The sequence below is a fragment of the Lontra canadensis genome, unplaced genomic scaffold (genome assembly GCF_010015895.1).
Source record: "Lontra canadensis isolate GAN:19392208 unplaced genomic scaffold, GSC_riverotter_1.0 scaffold69, whole genome shotgun sequence".
Classification (NCBI taxonomy): domain Eukaryota; kingdom Metazoa; phylum Chordata; class Mammalia; order Carnivora; family Mustelidae; genus Lontra; species Lontra canadensis.
Genome location: NW_022631063.1, coordinates 8,074,452 through 8,101,329, shown reverse-complemented (window position 1 = coordinate 8,101,329; position 26,878 = coordinate 8,074,452). Strand labels below are relative to the sequence as shown.

Sequence of the window (26,878 nt, the reverse complement as noted above, 5' to 3'; positions counted from 1 at the left end):
TTGCAAAGCTTAAAAAAAAAAAGAAACACCTTGAAGACATGTGTTCTCTCCAGTTTCACAAAGCAAGATTATCTTTCCATGGTACCTACCGCAAAGGTGCTCTACCGAAAAGATGCCATCACGGCTGGCCTAATATGATGACAAAGGAAACCTGTCTCTGTTTTCATGCATCTCTCACTTGGCAACAACAGAGTGCAAACAGGGAACCCTTTAAAGATCATTTTCAGAGAGGGAAAAGGAGATTTATAATCCTATATACCGGACTCAGTGGATCAACAATATATAACCCAAAGTTTATATTTTAAAACATATGTTGGGCTTTGGGCCAAACTGCAAGATCAGAAATCAGTCCAGGAGACTGTGGGGAGAGGGGTGTGTGCATGCGTGTGCGTGCGCCGTGTGGTGTGATGTGTGGAGGTGGGCAGGGAAGGATCAAATGCACTTTGAGTACTCTTTCTTAAGCTGCAACCAGAAGTGGATCCTTCTTCCATTGAACTCTTTGAAGTTGTAGAGCTTAGAATTCCTAGGGGATGGTGTTAAAACTTACACATTTTCATCTAAATGACATCCCTTCCTTCCAAATATTTTGGTCCTGAATGAAGATGTCAGGTCTCTACAGTGGCCAGAAGAGAGTTTTGAGAAGTGTTCCTGGAGCCCAGTTCTGACCGCCTCAAAAAGGTTGCAGCTGTTTTATTTGAGAGTTTGCTTCAAAGCAGCAGTTTCTGGAACCCTACCCCTCTTCAGGCTTGCAAAGTCACTGGACTGGCAAATGCTCTCTCACTCCGTCTCTACATTCTGGACTCTCTGAGCTGCAGGCACACTCTGGGGACTACTTCTTCCCAGGGCCTCACTTAGGCATATCTAGCTTCCAATGATGATGGGAACCCAGGCTGGCAGGCACCACAGATACTGCCATTTGCAGAAGAGCAGAGCCACAAGGAACCAGGAACAGGTCGGGTGAGGCAGGACCAGACCTTGAAGCACTCAGGAAGCCAGGCCCAAGCTGAGCACAGCTCAACTCCATGGGGCCCAGAGGACCACCTTAGCCACATACAGGTCGGTGTGTGGGGAATCCCATTTGCCTGGAAAGTCCCGGAGCTATTCTTATTTCTCTGATGCTGAACGATGAGTGTTGCCCATAATCGGAGAATTCCAACCTTCCAGACTTAACCAGACTTGGGCCTGCACTCTCCATTTCACAGATAACGGATATGTGACAAAAAGGAAAGGGATTTGTTCCATTGGCAGGATACGAAGTTGACTTTATCTGACTTGCCTGTGTTCAGATGCTGAGTCTGCTACTGACCAGCTGTGTGACTGTGGACAAGTTACTGTGCTTCTCTGTGCCGCAGTTGCCCTCTCTATAAACTCAGGGATATTAGAGCACTTACTGAGAGGCTCCTTACACAAGGATGGCAAGCAGCAAATGCACACTGTCAGCCTTATCATCATCACACCCGGGGTGTATTAGAACAAGCCCAAGAACCCCCACTAGAACTCACAACTCCAATTCCAGGGCTCCTGAATTATTCACCTCTCAGCTTTCTAAAATTGTATAAACTCAATCACAGAATATTTTCAAGTGGATGCTATGAAAATGATGTTTTAATTACCTGCTTGAATAGGAACCACAGACTCACTCCTTCTGTTGCTTATTTTCTTAAATTTCTTCCAAGCATCATATCCTCTCCAGGCTAAAAATATAAAACCATGTGCTAGGAATGACATTAATTTAAGAATGTGCCAGTGAATTGATATAAGCTGTTTTCCCTCCAATCTATTACCCTTCTTGTCCTCCCTCTTGCTTTCTCACTGAACAAAATAAGCAGCGAAACGTGAGCAATGATGGGGAAAAGGGGCCTCTCTGTACTCTTGGCTGGGTCTCCAAGATGCTTCTGAGAAGGAGTTATTTTTTTTCTGGCAGTGAGTTTCCAGAACACTCTGGATGCAACTTATGAATCACTGGGGACCTCTATCCCAGGTGAGGCAGTTCCCTGTCATTCTAATCCCTGGAGGAAGCTCTGTGTTCAGGACTTGGGAGAAGGGTGGTTTGTCGGGATGGTAGGAGAGAATGGAATAGCCTGACCAGTTTGATTGTTCTTGTTTGGGAGGAAGGTATGGACATGAAATTTGAAGGAGTGAAAAATGAAGAACGGAGTCAGAGCCTGGGGTGGCTCAGTAGGTAAACCGTTGTGCCTTTGGCTTAGGTCATGATCCCAGTATCCTGGAATCAAGCCCCGCATCGGACTCCCTGCTTAGCAGACAGTCTGCTTCTCCCTCTCCCTCGCACTCCTCCTGCTTGTGCTGTTAGATAAATAAATAAATAAACAAATAAATAAGAAGGGGGTCAAAGGGAATAATTAGTAGCACAACACCTGCATTTGGGAAGGTGAACCATGTCCCAAGAACTGTGCTTCAGGAGAAGAAACTATGCAACAGTAAGGCATAAGGCAAGGAAAATGGATGAGGAGGAGAGAAGAAATCTCTGGGGGTGTTCTGAGTCCTACAGACAGAGGATTGGGGCCTTAAGCTGCCCATCAGGAGCATGACCACCTTATCTTTCTGTCCCTCCCATTAGCATCACAGCTTTCCAATTGCTGAGTGCGGTCATGAAGTCCAGAGTGGACAATGGGAGTCTGGGTTATGAGAGTATGAAGGAAATTGTCCACTATGTTCAAAATCTGATGCTTTCCTAACCATTCATCAACAGCACAGAAGCTCAGATGCAGTTTGTAACACAAATGACCCCTACATGAGCAAAGAGACACTGAATGGGCTGGGCATATGAGAGAGCCTGGTAATTTGTTCCCTTGGTTTATAAGCTCTGTCTGTACTAGAAAGCCATTGGGAAAGGGCATTATAATCTGATGCTGAGAACTTGGTGATGGGCCTGAAATGTATATTACATCAGTCATCTGGAAGAAGGGGCACAGGTCGGTCTGTGTGCTTTGGGTTTTCCCTCTGCCCACTTCACATTACTTCTACTGAGCCACTGACCACAGTGTGTTGTGATGGCTTGTTTGCTCATGTGGAGGTCAGAGGGATTGAGGTCGTCTTGCTCATGGCTATATTCCCAGCATCTACCATAGGGCCTGTGATAAGGCACTCGATAAATATTTGCTAGAGCAAGGAAGAAAGGAAGGAAGAAGGAAAGGGAGGGTAGGAAAAAGAGAAGAAGCCACTAGAAAAGCAACAGGTGAGTGGCCCTAGCACTTGATGAAATGCCAAGATTCAGGACTATTTACCTGACTGGATGGCAATGGCCCCCTTCTCTCTCTTCTCTCTGATTCTTTTGTATCTCCTGGCTCCAAGCCACCCCTTGGCATACGCCTGCAGCACAACCACTCTGCCTATGACTTCTCGCAGCAGCAAATTTAACTGTTCGACATGATAGTATTTGAGAAAAACCTGAAATGAGATATTAGTTTTAGCATTATATATGGGTCTACTGCATAGTATTCTTATTCAAATTTAGTCTACTGCATAGTATTCTTAGTAAAAATATTAAAACCATTATCTACACAAAGTTTACAGCGATTTCTTTTATGCTAACATTACTGACTTCTTGGGAGCAAACACAATACCCCTTCTAAGGTTGAGCCAATCCTTGATTATTGATATAAATAGATGATGAGGTTAATGGGATTGAGGAGATCCCAAATGCTCTCCAAGTCTGCTTATAACTGCCAGGAGTTCTGTTTTCTCAGTTTGATTTCTATTATCTGCACAGCCTTTGATGGAGGCACTAACCAACAGAACTGATCCGTGGCCAGCAATGGACGTTCAGAAGGAGAATGACCTAAATGACCCACAGTGATGTAATTCCTGCTGAGGAACAACCATGTTGCTATCCACACGCAGGCTAAGATTGGCTTTGTACGGCAATTCAGAGCAGATCGTAAAAATCTGGGACACGGATGGGATGTTCCCCAAATGAAAAGCTACACACGAGACAACTAACCAGGGTGCACAGTAAAAAACACAACATGAGTCTAATGAAAAATGGACAAAACTGTAAAAGATACTCATTACTGTCATTAGTAAGATTTGTGTATTTCCATGAGGTGCTGGAATAAGCAACATTTAAAAAGGACATTTTTAAAAGAATCAAAGTTCTCATTCTAGAAATGCTAAGTGGTTCTCTCAAACTACATGCTGAACAGGAAACAAACCCTCCTCCTCTTGTCCAGAGGTCCGAGGACTCCTGACCCAAGACCAGCAAAGATCAGTGTCAGGTTGGGGTGTTGTCTGCTAAGCCACACAACTTATAAAGCCATTCATATCACTGACAAGAGACAAAGATACACCGTAGAGCATCACAGGTGGTAATCTGAACAAAAAAGAAAGAACTACCTTTGTTTTTCCCAGCACCCAGTGATCTAATCTGGATTTTTCCAAGATAGCAACACAGCTCTCTTTGCTAGCAAGAGGCATTTCATGTGCTTTGAATGCCAAGTAATAATACCTACGAAATAAAAGAGTAAAATAAAACATTTTTAGTTATCATTTGATTCTGTATAGTAGATATTCTCTGGACCCACTGCCATGCCTTGTTTTTTAATAGCAAATATTTCTTGAGCACCAATATTAGCATACTAGGTAGTGAAAGGTATACAATTTATGCTTATTAACTTGGATCTTACTTACTTTTATATTTTCTGTTATGGGTATTTCCCTTTTACTACTGCTTTATAATTCACGTTCAATGAATATTTGGCATCTCATGCAAAATCAAAGTATCAAAATCCTTCAAGAAAACTGAAATTTAGACAGCCCTTCTAGTGAAAGTCATCATTTTATGTGTTAGCATTGTTATAAAATAATTTGTAATCCCATTGTATAAATTTTGGCTCTGCTCTGAAAAGTCCCCTCTAGAGGAATCTGTAGATAGCAAAAGTGATCATAGTCTAATACCACTGAATCAGTCTGCTGAGCTGCATGTCGATTTCAAGGTACAGAGTAGGTATGGGTTTTTTGTCTTTTATTTTTTTTTGAAGATTTTATTTATTTATTTGAGAGAGAAAGAGAACACAAGTAGGGAGGAGGCGGCAGATCCCCCCTCCACCCCACAGTGAGCAGGAGCCCAATGGGGGACTCCATCCCCAAACCCTGGGATCATAACCCAAGCTGAAGGCAGACGCTTAACTGACTGAGCCACCCAGGTGCCTGGTATGTTTTTTTCATAAAGATTTTATTTATTCCAGAGGGGGGAGGAGAGTGGGGGATAGGGGATGAGGAGCAGAGGGAGAGGGACAAGCAGACTCCACACTGAGCATGGAGCCCAATGTTGAGCTCAATCTCAGGACCCTGAGATCCTGACCAGAGCTGAAACCAAGAGTCAGATACTTAACTGACTGAGCCACCCACACACCCCTGGAGTAGGTATGTAGGTATGTTTTTTGATATAATCACCAAAACCACATTTGTTTTCCTAAATTACTCATTTTAATGAATTTCCATACTTTCTGTATAGATTGAAAGACCACCACAAAAAGGGTTTTTCCCCCTCTCCTTTTTTTAAATTCTTTATTCTCCCTGTTAAAATACACACATACACAAACACACACACACACACACACACACACACACACACACAGTGGAGTAGATTACCCTTATAGAACAAACACCTTACCTTAGTTATTCTTTAAAAAACTTTCAAGGATCTATTCTCTGCTCTTTGCTGCCATCTATAATTAAATTCAACCCCTTGGAAGTTTAAAAATAAACCTAATTTCCGTGTCAAAGGCTTTTCCTGCCATTCCTCAGACAAGGCTGATCTGTTATTTTAGAATTATTGTACCTTTAAATGTAGAGCTGCTTTTACTTTTCAAAAAAATCACCTAAGTACAAAATATGACCCTTTTTCTTGCCAAATATTCCCTATCTTTCACTTTCTGGAAAACTAAACATACTTGATTAGCACTTCAGTCATTTCACTTTATCTTTGTGCCGTAAGACTGTTTTACAGGCTAGGATATAATGCTGAATTTGCCAGAAATGTTTGCATTCAGAGATCCTGGGAATGTTTTCAAGGCTTGGAGTCTGTTTCCAACGTCAGGGAGAAGGGATAGTGCTCTCACAGATCCCCTGAATGGCGGCCAGGACTGTGCTAGGTCATTTGGCCAAGCCCAGGAACCTGTTCACAGAAGATGCCTACTGGAGGTAGGGGGTGGGGGGACAACTGGGAGTCCGGCTTAGGCCTATCTGGGCTGTTTGTGCATTGGCACAGATTCTTCAGCCTCAGTTTCTCCAGGACTGTTGTTTCAGTCAGGGCTTCTCTGACCTGACTCTCGCTGAAGTAAAAAGACTGTGTTCTGGAGTACACCGGGATGGTGGGAATGGATGGCAAATCTCTATGTGTGAATGTTTTGGGAAAGCTGAAGTACAGATAGTTTAAGGTATAAAAGTCAGAGGTAAAACCAGGAATTCCTACGTTCTTTCTGTTAGGCCTGGTCATTTATAACATGAGCTCCCCTAGCTTTAATTAGCCCAGGCTCGATACTATTGATGATGAAGTATTTAAAGAGAATCTAATGAATGACCCGTCCTGTGCAAGATACAAGAGGAATGCAAGATATGTTCCAGCTCTCCAATCACGGATTTCTACTTGTTTTTCAGGCATCTCTAAATGGTTCCCAGCAATTTTTAATTTCTAAATAGGCAAGAATGAATTCTGAACTAACATAAATATTGGAGCTTAACTTTGATTTCTGATCCCTCAACCCAAATCTCTTAATTTATTATGATGATAATATTCACATTTGGCTTAGTTCAGAAAGAGATGGGTAACAATACTGCAAAGAAATGAAGGTTTCAAAAAGTACTGAAGAAACATGTAAGTGAAATGTCTGTAGTAATCATGTCGGATAAGTCTAATGGATTCCCTCCATGGAGTAGTTCTGAATTCTGGCAGGTACCATGGTTAAAAAAGCACTTTGGTTGAACTCCTATGTGTATCAATAGAAGGGCAAAACTGACAGGAACCAAGAAAAAAGATCTCTCGGCAAAAGGGGTCTTTTTAGTAAGATCTATTCCATATCTATTTCCTGAAGCAGTTTGATGAATTAAACTAAAAGCAGTTCTTTGAGGGTGTCTGGGCAGCTCAGTCATTAAGCATCTGCCTTCAGCTCAGGTCATGATCCCAGGGTCCTGGGATGGAGCCCAGCATCGGGCTCTCTGCTCAGCAGGAAGCCTGCTTCTCCCTCTCCCACTCTCCCTGCTTGTGTTCCCTCTCTCTGTGTCTCTGTCAGATAATGAATAAAATCTTTAAAACAAAAACAAAAACAAAAACAGATAGATACAAGAGAACCTCCTCAACCTGATATTAACAAATCTATGAAAAACTAAAAGAGTTAATGGTGAATGACTGAACACTTATTCCCCAATGATTAGGAAAAAAGGCAAGGATGTCCACACTTGCAACTTCCACATTGTACCACATTGTGCTAGCACTGCAAGGGGCCCATAGAAAGAAAGAAAAGGTGTCTGTATTAAAAATGAATAGAACTGTCTTAATTCGAAGATGACACAATTGTTTATGTAGAAAATCCAATGGTATCTACAAAAAAAAAAACAAACCCGTATGAGAACTAATAAGTTCTAGTAAGTGAGTTTAGCAAAGTTGTAAGATAAAAATCAATATAAAGAAATTATTGTACTTCTATATATACAAACAACAAATTAGAAATTTAAATTTAAAAAATAATTATCATTTATAAGTCCCTTTCTCTCAGTGTATACACACACACACACACACACACACACACACCCTATTGATTCTATTTCTCTGGAGAACCCTGACTAATACAGTACTGGTTCCCCCACTGAGTAGAGATAGAACCAACCTTGGTAATACATTTCCTATAATGGTACAGGCGGATCTTTAGTAACTTCCTTCCTCTCTAACATTTCTTCTTGCTTTGTCACTGCACTTTCCAAGTTTCCCATAGATGCTGGGGTTTCTTCCCTGTACACTGGGAATCTAGGACACCCCTGCCCCATCTAGCTGTTCTTCCTCATGTTCACAGACAGATGTGCCCTGCCCTCTGTCAAAACTCCTCATGCCTAGGCATTCCCACAGGGCCATCTGTGGAAGGGACTGGCTTGCTCCTCAAAATCATTTAGATCCTGAAGGGAACTTAAAGAGTCACCAACAAAAATTCTTGTTTTGTAGAAAAGAGAAAGCCAGAGAGGAGGAATTGGCTCAAGGTCACAAATTAGTAAGTGGAGGCCTGAGGCTTGCCATGTCTTTTAACTCCACGTTCAGGCTTTTTTACGTTCATCTAACCTGCGTCCACTCTTAGCTCTTACTATATACCTGGTCGTGTCTTTGATGTTCTAACAAGGACCTTTGATACTCGAGTACTTTTCAGCTCATTAGAACTTGTGTCTATAGCAATCTGGAATATTGGGCTTCTGACTTTGGTGAAGTGTTGATTTCCTACATCTGAACACCAGCTGTCAAGTGCTCCTTGACACGTGTGGGCATCCAAACAATATTCTATTTGAACTAGTGTGTCAGTAAGGCATTGGTACTTAGGTGGAAAACTGCATACACCATCTTTAGCACACCCTTCTGGGTCATCAGATTCTAGCCCTGTTCATCTTCTTTGAGCTAATTTGCAACTCTGTAAATTGTAGGTCATTGATAGCTATGTACACTCTATCTAGTCCTGTGATGATTTTGACTTCCCTCTGTGGAAAATCCAGTTTCATCTCCATTTCCAATTCACCTCAACATTCTCTTAAATTCATTTAAGCTTATGCAGTTTTAAATTTTCCTTGAACCAAGATAATATCTGCTTGATTCCCTCATATCATATAAATAAATTTCTTTAAACACATCCATCTTTATGTCCATATGTGACTCATGATGCTACCCTTCTGGGAATTATCTTTTAACAAGAGGAAGAAAGAAGTACAAAAATCTAGGCTGTAGACATTTGACCCAAAGGAGCACAAACCCGGGGGCAGGTTGAGGCAGGAAGTCATCATACTTAGGTAGACCCACTGCTACCAAGCAATCCTAAAGATCCAGAGGTTCAGAAACATGGCCACTTTTCTACTTAATAACCTCTAAAGTGGAAACACTGGTTAGTAGAATGTTCATGTTAGAGCTTACTAAAAAAGCCAAGCTGTTTCCAAAGTGATCACCCATAAATATCTCACCAGAAGAGCCTAAAAGTCTTGTTGCTCTCTATCCCATGCCAATCCAAGGAATTATCTGTCTTACTGGTTATTGCTAAAGTAAGTATCAAATGATAAATTTAAGTGTGGTTTTAATGTGCATTTCCTTAATTACTAGTGAGGTTGAATTTTCCTTTTGTTTTCACAGAAGTCCTCCGACAATAGACAATACATACAATGAATTTCTTTGCTCTGTGTTCTCCTAATGACTACCCATACTCCTAGAAGGGGAGAGAAGAGAGAAAGAAGAGCAAGAACTAAGAGTTATCTATGTTAGATAAAAATTATATAAAAAATTGTGCAGGTAGGGCTCAGCAGTCTGTGTTTTAGGAAGGCCTCAGGAGATTCTCATGCATAGGAAGGCTGGAGGACCACTGACTTACTAGACAAACAGAACCCCAAGGGACAGAAGTGACTTGCCTACAATGACACAATCCATCTGAGGAAAGAAACTGCCTCCCAAGTCTCTTCATGATCTTTTCTTTGTCAGGACAGAATGACTTTCTGGAGCACATCACTTTCCCCTGAAAGGTCAATTAGTTGCAAAATCTACCCTAAAGAAATTCTCACACGAGTTTAATATGTAAGACTGTTTGAGCATTGATGGCAAACAACTGGACACAATGTCAATTTCCACTAACAGAGGAATAGCTACATGAATATTACTGATTTTAAAGACAGAGTTAAAAAGGAATGCATTGGAGCTATAGAACAACATAGTTTTATCTCTAATATGTATTGCTAAATAGAAAAGGAAGTTACCAAATGGTATAAAATACGTGATTCGAGTTAAACTAAACATGGAGGGTATTTTTTTTTCCCTTGCTTGATCTCTTTCTTCCCCCTATGTGTGTGTATGCATGTATGTGTGTATTCTGAAAGGCTAACACTACCAAAAGAGTAACAGTAACTACATAGGGAGGGGCCGTCATGCAAGTAGGATCCTGGGAAATGCAATTTGTGATGCACAAAGAAAGATATTAGTCTTACATGTAATATTTAAAAATTTTACAAGAAAAGTTAGTCACACATTATTTTTGCAATTAAAAGTTAGTTTCAAACATTAAGTGGATTTTTTAAAATTTTAAATACAATGTGCCTGTATCCTGGTTAAAGAATCATGTATCTATTAATTTGATTACTATCACTTGCATCTAAGTAGATACATCCCCAATCAGGCAGCAAAAGTATCAACTCTTTTCCTATTTAAAAATATTCCTTGAGGGAACCTCAATCAACATTAGTGACCACCCAGACTGTCTACTCAGATATCCAAAATACAGGACAATTATCTGAACAATTCAACCCATATAAATAATTTTCTCTTAGGTCGATAATGGAGGGAACTGAGCTATTCTGGCTTGGATAATTTGATAATTACCCCCAATTGCCCATTTCCCTTTAGTGTGTATGAAAATCCAGATTTAGTTTTTAAGTTCTTTCTTATATTTACCATAAGCCCTTTATTTTAATTTTTTCCCTTCACGTTTGGCCTTCAGTAAAGACAGAACAGCTGGCCACCATCTGCTACAAAAATAAAAAAAAAAAGGCCATTATATTCTTAGGAAGACTCTTAAATCTGGGCCTTGGGATAAGAAGCCACGTTGATCTGTGCTATTAGATTGTGGAAGCCCTGAGACCATAAATTCCTTCTAATTCAGTATTACTGCAGCACTTATCACACACAATAGGTGCTTAATAAATGTTTCTGATGCTGTTGCTGCCTCCACTTAAGCTTTAAATGGGAGGCCTTCTAAAGGAAAAAAAAAAAAGACAGTGGGAATTCAAGACTGAGGCTGAGTTTATTCACAAATTTATAATAAAAGATAAACTTTAAACTGATCAGTCTATTTTACAGCTAGTAAAATCATTACTATTTTCACAATTGAATTCTATAGATTGATTTCACAGTGAATATTTGGGTTATGTTCAATGGTCTCATTTAAATATTTTGAAGATGGGCTTTGGAATCAGGTAGATTCTTATTTCATATCCTGACTATACAACACATTATGTGTGATTTTGAGACATTTTCCTCAACTGTGAAACTGAAATAATTTCATGTATTTGGGGGGATATTCTCAGTATTTTTTTATAAGCAAGTTTTATTTATTTTAGAGAGTGAGTGAGTAAGAGAGGGGTGAAGGACAGAGGGAGAGGGAGAGTCCCAAGCAGACTCCCTGCCGAGCGTGGATTCCGATGCAGGGTTTGATCTCAGGACTCGAAGATCATGACATGAGCCAAAATCAAGGTCGGCCCCTTAACTGACTGTGCCATCCAGGTGCCCCTAAGTGAGATGATGTCTGAAAGCACTAGCATGAAACCTACCATCAGCAGGTAGTTAATAAATACCCCTCTCTCCTATCTTCATCCCTTTCTTTGACAAAAATGTTTTCCCAAATGTATATAAAAGAGTGGCTAGCAATCTTTCCTTTGAGTCATCTCTAAACCAGCGTACTCAGGGGTGGGCGGATATTTACTGTCAACTGAACAGAACTTGCTAAAATGGGCACAAGGTCAACCATGGGTCAGCTGATGGACTGGGCAGTGGTTTCCTAGGGCACCGTGTTGGGGAATTCCAGGTCCAGGAATTCTAGGCTGTGAAGGCCATTGCCTTGGCCGAGGAGTCAGGTCTGCAGCTGGGGCTGGAGAGACATGTTGTGCTCATCTGCCATCATCGTGTGAGGTTTCCTCATGTTCTCCTTTCTCCTCTTCCACCTTCTCTCCTTTCCATTCATTATTTTCCTTATTCTTATTTGTTTTTGCTACTTCATCGTTATCACTACTTAACATAATGCAGTCCTACTCGATTTTTTTAAGGAACCTCCAAGCAGGGACATAGAGTTTAATTCAGCCACTGATTTTCACAGAGTAAACCAGGCAGCCAATCCAAAGGTCCAGAGTGGTGGTCTTCTCAACAACATGGATACTAACACTCCATCACATCTTTCTTCTTTGCTTCCTTTGCTATTTCTTCCTGCACTGCTGCCACAGCAGAGCCATCGCCTGCTGTGTTTCTACGTCCTCCTGGGTTGTTTCCTATGAATGGATTATTTCATGAGTCTGCCCACAGTGCAGACATTAGAAAAATAAGGAAAGACGGCTTGTTATTATCATTACAGCCTCTTTGCAGAGCCTCTGGAGAAGAGTCTGACTGATACTACCTCTTGTCTCAACTTCTCAAGTCACCACTACAAATTTCAGGCTGAATTTGCAGAGCTATCAACTACAGAAATGATTTTTCCGATACTCAAATAGTGAAAGACAGCTGTCAACAATGTGGGCTCCACGAGAAAGACAGGACCTTAAAAGAATGGGTTTTGGGATTTTGAATCATCCACAGCCTTAGGCAAGGTGGAAAGAACCCACAGCCCAGGCAAGGCCAATACGAACCCATTCTGTCCCCTAAGAATAGAGAGAGGTGGTCACAGAGACTGATACTGCCAAACTCCTAGAGGTGGGACCTTGGGAAAGCTGCTTCACCTCTCTGACCTCAGCCTCCTCATCTCTGAAATGGAAAGTTGGACTGGGCTACTTGTTAGAGTCTTTCAGTGATATTGTAAAAGGAGCTTTTAAAGTTTTTTCATTTGATTTTTTTTTTTTTTTTTAGTTTAGTACACTAACCAAGATTATAAAAATGGTAAATATAAGAATTAAGAGAGAGAAGTCATCCGAGGTCTCGCCTGTAGTTGGGGCGGGGTGGCTGACTCATTCCCTTAAACACAGAACAATGGGCAGGAAAGACAGTATACAAGGGCAGCAGCTGTTAGAGACCCCTCCCAGAGAATGCCACCACTCCACTGCTACCCTTAGAAAATAAATGCAGTGACCGTTCACATGACTATGCGACATGCTTACTCACAATGTTGAAGCTGTCCATTATCTTCCTTACATATTCTCATAACGTGTCCCTCACTACCATGTAAATCAATTTGCAAGGAATTGAGGATTCTTTCCACTCTGCTGCAAATCTACTAGTTTATCTGAATGGCATACTAAGATCTATTTGATGTCAGGCTCTCACCTGTGTAGCTACAGGTAAAAACAAAAGAAATCCAGGAATATCCCGTGAAGAGACAAGGCATGGTATCACCATCCTAGCTCTTGGAGGATTTGTGCTTTCCTATTCACTGCTTAATAGTCAGAGAAAAAAGTAGAAGCTTTGTTATTTGATATTTGAAACTTGGGATTTCAGGATTTCAGCCCTTCTTGAGATGTCTGGATTCTTTTGTGCATTGATTTTTCTCTCATTTCCTGTCCTATGAGCCAGTGCTAACCTTGGCTCTCTGTAAGGGAATTTCAGGGACCCTGTCCTCAGGTGGAGTTTTCACAGTGATAACTGATGATATTCAGTTCATTTTGCAAGAGGTAAAAGAATTTGTTGCAGGTTTAAAATTGCAAACACACCTTTCTATAGCAATGGAATTAAGGGGTTCTCAGTCTCTTGCCTATTTTTACTCAGGGACTTCTGAACTCATTGCTAGTTCTTAAACTACCATGTTGAGCAAGAAGCTAGGGAGCAAGGAATGAGAAATGAGTGGGTCACGGGGAACGGAAAGTATTTATTCAAATTCATTCAGCCTCTTATTTAATTATTCCCTCATTCAATTAATAAACACGGGATTTCTTTTCTGTGATAAGCATAATTAATGTGTCTCTCATTTCTATTCCCACTTCTTCCTGGCTAAAAAAATAGTAGTTTCTATCTTTTGGGTGAAAATGTTCCCAGCCCCAGGCCTGTACCCTACTTTCTAAGCCCTTCTCTGTAGCTAGGAATGATTACATGACTCTGTTCAGGCCAGTGAGATATGAAATGGCTTCTGGGAAAATGTTTTCTTTCCTAATAAAGGGTGGGACAAATATAGCTGGCTTAGTCATTCATCTTGTCCCTTTCTTTCTTTGACTATAGACATGATGACTGGAGAGGCAGCAGTCCCATTGTGACCATGAGACTATAAGCCAACCCACATAGTAAAGATGGTAAAAAGGAATGAAAGGAGGTCAGAAGGTATATTCAGGTCCCTGGTAACATCAGTGAACAGCTGAACTAATATGAAAAATAGCTTACCTCTTAATTTCTTTTCTTTTCTTTTTCTTTTTCTTTTTTTTTTTTTTTTTTTGTGGGAAACTAACAAATAAACCTATTTGCTACTGGTTTTCAATTTGAGAAATTAGGTTCCCAGGGGACGTTTGGCAATATCTGGAGACAGTTTTTTTAATTGTCATGACTTGGGGGTGGTGAGGAGGTGATTGGCATCTTAATAGGTAGGAGCCAGGGATGTTACTGTACATTATACATTCTACTAGGCACAGGCAGAGCCTTCCACAACAAAAAATTATCTGGTCCAAAATGTCAGCATGTTGAGAATGAGAAACCTGGTTCAAGCACTAAAAATGTTTGTTATTCATAATCAGATGCATTCCTGACTGATACATTCCCTCATTTGGGAAACGCAAAACATACGCCATGGAGTACACATTATACCAGGCAAGATGCCAGAAGCAAAAAAAAAAAAAAAAAAAAAAAAAATGAGTGAAGTGCACTCCATCTCCATAGAAGTTTAAAGTCTAGTGGGCTAGACAGACATGTTTGGATAAAAATGAAAGTACATGTTCTAATACAGAAATATCAACATCCAGATGTGGGCCAGAGGATGCAGGACCTGCTAGCTCTGCGGAGCCTGGGCCGGCTTCAGAGGGAAGGGGACTGGGCTAGAGATTGAGAGGTGGGGAGTAGGTGTAAAGAGGTATAAAGGCCAACACTGTGCATGGGCCTGGAGGGTCCATGGTTAGACTGACAGCAGTCTAGGGTGTGAGAGAGAGAACAGTGGGGAAAAATGAGAATGGTTGGCTGGAGCTTACCTACTGAGAAACGTCTGCCTTACCTACTGAGCTGAAGGCTTTGGATGTTATCCTGTAGGCAGTGAGGAGCAGGCACAGAATTTTATTCACAAGAATGACAGGATTACATTTTTAGAAACATAACTAGTGGCAGTGTAAGGAATGGCTAGTAAAGAGATTGGAGTTAGAAAGACATATTGGGAGGCTCTTCCAAATTCAGTTGGGAGACTACCCTTAGTATTCTGAAAAGTACAGCAGGGAGTAGTAAAAAGGAGAGAATAAATGTTTAGGATGTTCTGTGTCATATGCTCTTTTGTAATTCATGCCCTCCATAAAGGTACTTTATTCTTGTCCGTTTTTTTTTTCTTTACCGCTTTTATTTATTTATACTATAAGGAAAAGGACACACAAGACTCCTTACTGAGGGCATCTCCAGAGCTGAAGAATTCCCTTTTTTGGATTCTAGAGCAATCCTTTGAGACCCAGGTATTCTTGCTGGTGGAAGTTCTGGAGTATGTCTAAACATCCAGACATTTTTTTTTTTTTTTAGTATTTTATTTATTTGACAGAGAGATCACAAGTAGGCAGAGAGGCAGGCAGAGAGAGAGAGGAGAAAGCAGGCTCCCTGCGGAGCAGAGAGCCCGATGCGTGGCTCAATCCTAGGACCCTGAGATCATGACCTGAGCCGAAGGCAGAGGCTTTAACCCACTGAGCCACCCAGGTGCCACCCGCCCCAGACATTTTTAAAATTGGCCTTGATTTTCAAGTCTTTCATATTTGGACTTTGACCCTTAACTTTGTACTCCTTCAGGGTTTTTCCAGAGTGGTCCCAGGATGAAACCAAGAGGTGGACATACATGTCACCTACAGGGCTTCTTAGTTCCTGGCCATGAATACAGCCTCCCTGTTATCAAGAGAAAACATCTAATGAGAACCTACCTATATGGCAAGTTCCATACAAGGTGCTAAGAACACAGATGAGGCACATTCTTGCCTTCAGCATCATTGGGTTTAGAATCATTCGCTCCACATTTTTGGAGCAGCTACTCTGTGCCAGGCATTCTATTCGAGATATGGATACATACGTAAAGGCAGAGGTGTATAAATGACTTTTTATGAGACAGTTCTCACAAGGGCACTTTGATTCTTCACAAATGTTCAGAGGCAACTGTTGTGTCCATAATCCTTGGCATTCACAAGGCTTCTCTGTAGCTGCTAGAAATTCTGCTACTACTTGGAAGGTGGTTATAAAATCAGGTAACTCATTCACAAAAAGGTCATACCCGAACCAACAAAAAAGTCCTAATAATTATGGTTCCTTTTAAAAATCACTCATTCTCCAGCTCCTTGGGACATTACATGCTCTCTTTGCCATAAATATTTAGGACTCATTTTTAGAATCTATATCTGAACTTCCACTTAAAAGCCTCAAAGTTGGGGAACCTGGGTGGCTCAGTCAGTTAAGCATCTGCCTTAGGCTCAGGTCATGATCCCAGGGTCCTGGGATCAAGTCCCATGTCAGGCTCTCTGAGTCTACTTCTCCCTCTGTGCTCTCCCTCTCTTGCACACGTGGATGTGCCCTCTCTCAAATAATAAAATCCTAAAAAAATAAATAAAAGCCTCCAAGTTGGTAAATTTTTGTCATGTACATGTGTTAATTTTCAGAAAGAGCTAAGATTAATTCAGAGTCAAGTCTAATAGAAAAGGTGGTCAAACTGGGCGTTCGCAGAAGTCAAATAAAATAATTGTGTGCTTTGTTCTGAAGGAAAGTCCAAATAAGAAATACTTTGAATAACAGCATGGTTTGTTGGAAATAATGTAGGTTTGTTTCTGCAGCTGCTGAGAGGATCACCCCCACCCTCAATGATTATGAAAAACCAGTATCTATTCCATTAAACCACACATTTAGACCCAAACGCTACTATGTAATTGTATACTTTTTCTGCCACTGCCAGGGAATTCTACAAGTTCACAATAGTTTAGTGATTTCATTTTAATTACAAAGGGAAAACACAGGAAGAGAATAATGAGAAATAGTAAACTATTGAAAGGGATGATCTTAAAGAAAATTTAAGATGTTATGTACATTAGGGAGATCTCAAATAGTCCTATGATCACAGTATAAAAAATTTCAAATGAAAGACAAGTAATCTTTCCAAGGTGGAAATTCCCTTTATCATGGGGTACAAAACTGTGATGCCCTGGGTCAGGGGAGTAAAGGTTATTCTGTTTAACACATTGATTTAACAACTGTTATGAACTGGGACCTGGGAGATATTGTTCTCCTGCCTATGAGCTTGACTGGGGGGAAGTGGGTCTTTCTGGAAGACTCAGAAGCCAAGTTAGGCCAAGGAATCTGCATGTGATCCCTGAAACTCTTCAGAATATGGGTTCTGTGTAATCCTGCCTTCTCATGCAGACAAGGAAATATTTTTTACAGAATGTCAAGTAATGTGCCAAACACTACATCCAAAAGTAGATTAGAACCCTGATCTCATTACTAAGTTGCACTATTCACTGCAATAGTTTAAATAAACAAATGGTTAAGACTCTGAACTGAAAGTGCAGTCCTATCTTACAGACATTTGCCAGAACACATCCCAACACATGCTGTTCTATGTGTTTGCCCCAGCAGAGACCTTCTGTTGACCATGCTTCTGACCAGTCACCATGAAGCCAATGAGTATTCAGTCATTTTCTGTGATGTCCCTGAACAGTACGACTTCAGGAGGCTTCAGCTACCTGCCCAGTGCTGCCAGGTGACTTCTTCCATACCTGTATGAGAATAGATAAAAACTTCCAACCCACCTGGCCCCACTGATGAGAAGGTGTTGGGAACAACCTCTCTCCCCCAAGGCTCCATGAATAGAAAACAGAAAGGGCACTTCCAAGTGATTTTGCCGAAAAATTCAAAGACGATGGGGTGAGGAAGTATTTTAGGTTTGGCCAAGTGGCAGATTTGGGTAACTTGAGCAATACTTCCCCATTCTGGAACCCAATAACATAATCCCCTAAACACTGTCTTTCTGGATTCTGTCCGGAATGCCAGAAAGTACAAAAAGGTAAAGAATAACGTAAAACAAGGCTTTACCTTTTATTTATCTCTACCCAATAAACCTGAATGACTCTGTTCCCTGCCTTTGATTGTTTTGTCTGCATATTTCCGCTAAGAGTTTACAAAACAGCACTCCCAAACAGGAATATAAGAGGCGCACCTATTTGTTGAATAAACATCAAGAAAGAAAACTGCTAACTCATCTATTTTGTTGTGAAATTGCTCAAAAGGATCAAAATACCAATAATTAACTTCCTGGCTCAGAAATCTTTGATACCTTCAGATTTACTGACATTTTGAAATTCTTGTTCATACTTGCCTAATGGCTTTCGGATTACGAACAAAGAAGTGCCAATCTGTTTAGCATTTGACCTGTTTTCTTAAATATTTTTACGTATTCCACACTTAGTGGCTAAAAATACTTGACTAGTCACATTCATGTGCTAAAACAGTCTTTTTTTTCCTCCTTCCACCTCCAAGTTTAAGAGGAAAAAGGAGCTCAAAGATACTTCTTTTTTAAAAGCCATTTTGTTATTTTTAATTGAAAAACTCTAACTGCAAGGAAATTTCTTTGCCCTTTCTTCTCCATGGAATGTAGTGGTATTTTGAAGCCTCGATGAAGTAGGGGTGCCTGGGTGGCTCAGTGGGTTAAGCCTCTGGCTTTAGCTCAGGTCATGATCTCAGGGTCCTGGGATCGAGTCCCGCATTGGGCTCTCTGCTAGGCAGGGAGCCTGCTTCCTCCTCTCTCTCTCTCTCTCTCTGCCTGCCTCTCTGCTACTTGTGATCTCTCTCTGTCAAATAAATAAAATCTCTAGGGGAAAAAAAAAAAAAAAACAAAATTCTGAAGCCTCGATGAAGCAAGATACCTATTAGAATCCATTCTTCCTGGAGAAAAAGTTGGAAAAATGACCTTGGGCACAAGTTTCAGAAAAGAGGTAAAAAGAAACTAAAGATGGCTAATGGGGTGCAAATTTTAAAATGGGTTTTAATTTTCCTCTCTGGTGTCCTCAGATAGCAGTGTATCTCACAGGTGGCTTTTTGTTATTGTTGCCCTCTATCTATTTCCTCACAGAAAGTTTTGTAAAACTTCTACCTGTAATCACATGACACAGAATCCATCCCTATGGCCTTGAATAGATGAGAACAGGTTTTCACTCCTAGATAAAGTCAATTTCTGGGTCTAAAGAACTCCAAAACATTTCAATAAACATTGAGTGAATGCAATGGACCGAGGAGATTAAATGTGGATGCTGAAGACTACACGGGTTCAAATTTCTGCTCTACCACCTACTAGCATGGGACCTTGGAAAAGTCACTTACATTTCTTTTTGTGCCTCAATTTCCTCATCTGTAAAATGGGAATAATAACAGATCATAGCTTACAGCATTTTTCTATGGATCAAATAAGATTATACATCTAGGACATTCTAGGTGCTATATAAATATTAACTCTCCTATGATACCATAACATTGTTTTAGCCTAAGAGAGGATCGGCTGCTTGGGTGTGTTCACATCCACTAGAATCTTGACCCACTTAAGAAGGAACACTTTCACCATGTCAATTAAATATCTGGACGCTCTGAAACCTAAGGATATGTGTAATATATAAATATCTATGGATGTTTTTATTTTTTAAAAAGTGGTCAGAAGGGTGCTTACCCTGTCCTCCAGAGCACAGCAATTTAGATAGCGCACAATAAAAATGCAACATTTCAGCAAGTAAATGGTAGCTGGTAACTAGCCCGTTACAGGTTAGGAGGCAAACGAGCAGGAGGAGCAGTCCCAGGGGACAGGGATAGCCATAGGACAGCTATATTTAACAGAACACATTTCCCAAGATGCTGGCCTGACCTTTTCACAAACTCTGCAAAGAGGATGCGGTGGGAATAGCCCTGCCTGCGGATGTTGACTGTCTCCAGGATCCCTGTGGAGCGGAGCTGGGCCAGCACACTCTCTCGGGAGAACTTCAGGGCCTCTCGGTCATCATTGGGTTTAATGCAGCGCACAAAGTGGGGCTGTCCGACCACCATTTTGGAGAGCAGATCCATCAGAGAATACTACCAGGGGGAAAAATACACAGGAAATGAGGTTACCACAAACATAATGGATAATTCCGGCACAGGCCCACGGGGCCCTCTAGAGCAGTTTGTGGGCTTGTAAACAACTCACAGGCCTTTATAAGGCTGGAAAAGAAACCAGCTATAGGGGGTGATAATATAGGTTCTGAGAAGTCCTTATAGCTGCCTGTGGATTCAAAAGCATTCCTGAAACATCCCCTAGGGCCAGGGCACCTGGGTGGCTTGGTTGGTTGAGCGCCGACTCTTGATTTCAGCTCAGGTCATGATTTTGGGGTGGTGGGACTGAGCCCTGTGTCAGGCTCCTTGCTCAGCCAGGCATCTGAGATTCTCTGCCTCTGACCTCCCCCCTGCTCGTGTGCTCACACCCACACTCTCTCTCTCTCAAAATGAACAGATGAGGGGCATTTAGGTGGCTCCATCAGTTAAGCATCCAACTCTTGATGTCGACTCAGGTCATGAACTCAGGGTCGTGGGACTGAGCCCTGCAGTAGGCTCCTCACTCGGCATGGAGTCTGCTTGAGATCCGCTCTCTCTCTCTCCCTCTGTCCCTCCCCCCAGCTCATGCTTTCTCTCTAACAAATAAATAAATTTTTTAAAAATAAAGAAAACAAATAGATGAATCTTTAAAACATAAATAAATATCACCAAGTGTCAAGCAATATCCCTATGTGGCAGAAACTTAGCTGTCGAAGAACATGCTTAGGTTACCCTGTAATGCCATCCCAGAACCAGTTCGTGTGGTATGCTAACACAGTACTCCATAAACTGTACCTGTAATGTAAAAGGTCTAGCCTTTAGGAAAGGGGTCAGTTTCTTCTTCAGCCTAAGAACCACCAGAAAGTCTAAGCAAATCCTACTGATACCACTGGTAATAAAGCAGAAGAGAAACAAGAAAGAGAGAAAAAGGACAAAGAAAACAAGAAAAACTAAAGAAAACAAGAAAAACTGAAGAAAAGGAGACTATTGTGAAGGTCACCTAACATCCATCAAGTGGCTGGTGGGGGGCTCCCACAGAAAGAGGGCACATAGAGAAGCACTGCTGTGTGGGACTGCCTCAGCTGCTCCTAAGGGGCAGCCACTTTTGGAGCTTCTCTGTGTACACACCTTGAGGGGCAACTACAGCTACACAGGAAATCAGTCCCTTTATTTCATAATCACACCTCCACTGATCCAAAATGGTATTACCTAGCTTGCCACTATATTCTCTTTCTTGGAATTAACATTTGGGGGACACCAAACTGATTGTCATTGATATATTTCTGAAAAATCATAAGGCAAAGGTGGCTTCTTCTGAGAGAGGGACTCTAGGATCTTGAAATTGACCCCACAGGGTTGCTCAAAGCCTCCAAATCCCCCGGAACGGGGACATACACATGCACACACATACACACACACACCCTATCCCCCAAGACACTAGGAGGATACAGCCACTAAAGTGGACAGGACTAGGGTAGGTCTCAAGGTGAGAAATATATGGCAATTAGAAATGTCCAACCATGAGAGTGATGAAATAGGATCTAAACATCTACCTGTCAGAGAAGCTGTAGCAAGAATCAGCATGAGGGTAGAGTGTTGGACTCAAAGGCCTCTGGGCCCACTTCCCACCCTCTGGGCCCAATTTCAGTCTACTTCTGAAGTATACAGCTGATGAGGTCAGATTTCTTGGCTTTGGATGCTAATTGAACCTGCTAGCTTTCCATGGAGCCTTCCCCATGGTGCTGGCTCCCAGGTCCTGTCCTCCAGCCTGCTTCAGCAACTCCAGCTCATGACCACTCGACTCCCATCCCTGCAGAGTCCTTTCCTATCGCAACTCCACCCTACAACCTGAGATCAGTAATTCTGTCTTTGGCCTAATAGCATCTCCACCACAAAGCTGCCTAGACCTTAGTTCCCAGTGGGACATGATCTCTAAGGGGCTTCCAACCCTACTGCTTTATAATTTGAGGATAAACAAATCTGTGTGAATTGGTAAAAAGTGTCTGCATCTTATCTTTCCTATATAATGTGCATTTAACAGAGCCCTTCTAGGCACAACATTTTTATTCAAAGGAGTCATTTTACTAGATGAAATATCAAGAATTGGGGCAGCAGAGATGGGAAATAACTGTGTCTGGCAATGGGTAAATTTGATCTAGGAAAATAAAGTTAAAACTAAGACAGATTCCCTCAGGTTGTGAACTTAATAAGCCACCTTCTGGAATTTTATTAACTTTATTTTTCAGTAAATATGCTGGAAAAGCGGTGGATTCCAGTAGCTTTAAGGCCAAGGAGCAGCTCAAATACTAACAGAATCAGCACACTGAATGGACAGGCTCTGTGCCAGTGACAGAGAGTGTCCCGTCTGTAGACACATGGGATTTCATTCGATCTTTCTGAAATCAGAAAACATATACGTAGAGGTGGGCTCTCCACTTTAATTTTTCTCTCCCCACACTTCCACCTTTCTTAACTAACTCTTGTGCTTTGCTCTTATTTCACTAATTCCATCATATCTGGGCCTCTCACAGGAAGGGATGGCAGTCCTTTTTGGAAACAGGTAAAACAGAGATCAAAAGGACTCCGTACCCGGAAGTAAGAAGCCATGGTCTGCCTTTTCATGTTGGTGGTTTCTTCGGGATGTCGTATCACCTCCAGAGTGTCCACCTAGAGCAGAGGCAAAGGGAAGTAGTTTTAGGATATAGGCATTTTCTGGCTCTTCCAAAATCTCAAAGGCTTTTTGGTTAAATACCCAAGGGACCTTGACGTTTAGGACATGATAGTGAAAACTATGGGAGAAGTTTGAAGACCTATAAAAGAAAAACAAAATTTGCACTATCCTACTCGCTTGAGAATGGTGAAGTACCATACTGTGAAGTCTTGGTATAAATCCCCAGCACTATTATTTCTGTATTTCTTGATGTTCTAATGGGCCCCTCTTAAGTTCTCCAATAAGGTTGCATGAGACCAAACTATTTCTTAAAAGAAAACTGGGCAATGACCCATGAGGCTGGGTGATTACAAAGACATGGGCTCAAAGCCCAGGTTGGACTGCAGGGAATTAGATGAGCTGTAGTCACCTTCCTGCCACCCTCCCACATCACACAGTTCCCACGTGCTCACTGGAGACTGGAGCTTGAGATACACCTGTTCCCAATCATCTATCCCAACCACCTAGGCTGACTGGAAGAAATTTATGAATGAAAACAACTGTAGGAAACAGCTTGTTTTGTTATTGTACTTCAACAATAAAAACCCCACTCCTGCACATATAAGCTATTTGGTTTGCAAAGTGCATGAGTGGCATTTTAGCGCCAGCCTCTGCCATGGCAGCCTCCCATCTGCTCAGAACAGGTGGCAAGGGGATGAAGCAGGAATGTCTGAACTAGAGAGGCTGCTGTCAGCAAGTGTGTTCTGCTTGGTGGATGGCTGTCCAGGCAGCCAACCCTCCACGGGGTGAGGATGTCTGCAACCTCATTCAGCAAAAGTACAAAGAGGGTGTTAAAAGGGTTGAAGGCATGAGGGTGGGGACAAAAAATGAGACCTACCTCGAGGGGTAGTTAGGAAATGGGGCATAGTGGAAGGAAATGCTTCAGGTGGCTTCAAGAAAAGTTTATTTAAGAAAAGGAATAAATGGGGAGCTAAGTTTTTAAGAACTAGAAGAGCAACCTGAATAGTGAGCAGGAATATGGGGCTATCTCTTCCTGAAGCAATGGCGGGGGGCAGGGCAGTTTCCTTTCCTAGGCTGCATGTTGGATGCGTTCCCAAAGCCATCAGTTCATTTGCATGCAGCTGAAGCTATGGTACCACCGCCTATAGTTTGACTTTTTCATTTTTTTTAATGAGGAAGGAGGAAATGAAAGCTTGGTGTTGAACAGGAAGGCTATTCTAAGAGAGAAAAGGGAAAAATAGACACCACCACCAGCCCCACCTGCAGGGACTGTACTGCATTCTGGAAGTCTTCTTTGCCCAACCCATGCCTCTCTGGAGGATGGAGTTCAGAGCTGGTGAGGTTTGGGGTCACAAATCAGGACTGAAGGAAAGAGGATGTTGGTTGGGGTCTGCCTTCTGCCAAACTGTAAATTCTAAGTTTTCTTGAATTTTTTTTCTCTTTAATTTCTTTCCTCTCAACCTGACCTTCACACACACTCCCACACATAAACACACATACATACATTCTAAACTTGGGAATTTTTCTACCACTTCCTTTTATTCAGACACTCCCTGAAGAACTCTGTCTTACTTTGAACCTTGCTTTTCCTCCCTCATTTCCTTCTCTTTTTATTCAAAATAGTCAGGGAGTGCCAGCCCTTCAGGGCAGCCCTAGGGCACAGTAAAAAGGCAGCTTAAAAATTCATCCATATTTCTCTATTAGTAGGATTTACCTGTTAGCTTCCCTCAGAACATACAATGGGCCCTTGGCATTTCAGAATTTAATAGTTTAGTGGTCAGAAAATCCTTGGTGGATATTAATTGTGCTTACATAATTTAAAAGGTATAATAAGAACTGTTTTCAAGACCAACACCTGTCCTCTGCAGCAAACTGGAAAAATACAGAATGAAGCACTAATTTGCACTCCAAAAGTTATAAGTCTGTTGGGCTCCCCTAACTACCCAGCATGACCAAGTTCTGTCCTTCTACTCACATACAGAGTAACTCTGGGAAGGAAATAAAAACCCATTTGGCATCACGTACAGCTTGGAAGTACTAATGTTTGTCCACAGTTTATCACCTACATAGTATTTTAAAGAATTTTAAAGAATAAATAACTTGTTAATTTAAGAATTTGGAAAGGTCTTACATTGGTCAAGGACTTCTTGTATAGTCACAAGGTTGTCCTGAACATGGAGTGGATTTGAAAGAGGGACTTTGGACAAGGGACATAGCAGAAGCTGAGTCTCTTGGTCCTTCAAACTAGAAGACTCGGCACAAAGCTCACCTCTGTCTGCACCAGGTCTATCATGAACCCGAAAGAATGCCAAAAAATCCAAACCAAAACAGATGTGAAGGTTGTGGTCTGACATAAAATTTTGTCATCCTGAGCTAATTTAGTTAAAAGTAGCTTCATTTAATTAAAAAAGAAAAATCTTTTAGAAAGAATCCAGAAAGTAGATTTCATTAGGGACATCATCTAGCATATAGTTCTTCTCAAAGATAGGGCATTCCCAAGAAACAGTCTTCCCCAGATGATCTGATAAGCTTTTACCTCAGATAGGGGGAAAAGACCCTAGAAAAGCTTCCGTGGGTTTAGAGGATATATGCTATGGAACACAGAGTTTTGGAATTAGACATCCTGGTTCAAAACCAGGCTCCTCCACTTACTACTTGTGTGGACTTGGACTTGCTATTCAACTTCTCAAAACCTCTGTTTTCCTTATTAGGAAAACTGCTCAGTAAATGCTACCACCTCACACACATGCAAGAAATGTATCAGTTTTCCTTCCATTATTACCATGATTGACTTAGTTCTAGTCTGGTGATGAATGTCAAAGATGCAGTTTTCTTCAATGGCAAGATGGCAAGTACTAGCGCCCATGCAACACAGCAAAGAGATCTTTTCACTTATTGGCAGAGAAAATACTTCCAATGAAACCAATTTCAAAATGATCAGTAGAACCAATATTCTGGATCAAACCATTGTATGTCTCACCCAATATCCTTTCTCATCCAGTGCCAATTTATACAACGATATAAGTCAACTGGAGATGAGCAAGCCTGCTTTCTGCCCACATGACAAATGTCCTGCCCAATTCCTTATAAGAGGCACTGGTTAGTGTTTAAAGTAGTCCTGAGTCAGCTTTACAAACTATAACACAGACTCCAAGTGCACAGGAAATGAATGAGCTTCAGTATACGTATGGACTCCACACATGGAGTTTTAGATGGGTATCAAAACAAGAGTAATAAAACATCTATTGTTCCAAGGTGAAAAAAATCACCATAGTAACCACTTTGCCTGTATTATGCCAGTGAGGTCTCAAAATGATCCTACGAAGTAAGTACTATTATTATCTCTATTGTACCTAATAAGGTTAAGGCTCAGAGATTTTAGAGAAATTTTCCAGTCTTGCAACTAGTAGTTGGCCATGCCTACATCTGAACCCAGTTCTGATTCCAAAACCTTACTTCTTAAACATTATATACTGCCTTTCTATGTGATTTGATATTACTTACAACATGGGTCTGAAAGCATGGTATTACTAAAACGACTTGCCACATCTGTCAACAAAATTTACTCTAGGATAAAGACAGATTCCAAGAAGTCTCATAAACCATCTAGATTTCAGTTATCGCAAAAAAAAAAAAAAAAAACCAGAAAGATTTTTTTTCCTGATCTCAGTAAGTGCCCACTATTTGCATCCTGAAACCTCACAGGTGCTTATATTTGTCTTCCTGACAGCATCTTTGTCAAAAATTTTTACTGCTATCAAGTGGCCCTTACAGCATCACTCCTCTCAAAGCCTGCACAGCCCTGAATGGAAAAGCAAGACTGGCATTGACACTATCCATGCATCACAGTGTGGTACTGCTGAATGTGCTGGAGGCCAGCTTCCTAAAAAGACCACCTGTGTTATCTGACCTTGGCCAAGACAGAAAAACTATTGCTGTCGTGAAACGTATTTTCTGGTGCCTTAACTAGAACTTTCAACTCATCCCTCTTCCAAATGAAACCAAATCACAAGTTACTTTCATCTCACTGATATACATTATTATAATGATGTAAATATATGTCATATACT

At 41.3% G+C, this 26,878-nt stretch overlaps 1 protein-coding gene across 1 annotated transcript in view; it reads right to left on the bottom strand.

Moving 5' to 3' along the window:
* Window positions 1–26,878, bottom strand: part of MYO3B (myosin IIIB) — a 224,515-nt gene that overhangs the window by 143,159 nt on the left and 54,478 nt on the right. Inside the window, exons 13-17 of the mRNA XM_032880284.1 lie at window positions 22,727–22,804; window positions 19,935–20,140; window positions 4,354–4,465; window positions 3,246–3,408; window positions 1,614–1,694 (exon numbers count right to left, since the gene is read on the bottom strand). Of these exons, the coding sequence (XP_032736175.1) occupies window positions 1,614–1,694; window positions 3,246–3,408; window positions 4,354–4,465; window positions 19,935–20,140; window positions 22,727–22,804 (640 nt within the window). The remainder of the gene's footprint in view (window positions 1–1,613; window positions 1,695–3,245; window positions 3,409–4,353; window positions 4,466–19,934; window positions 20,141–22,726; window positions 22,805–26,878) is intronic.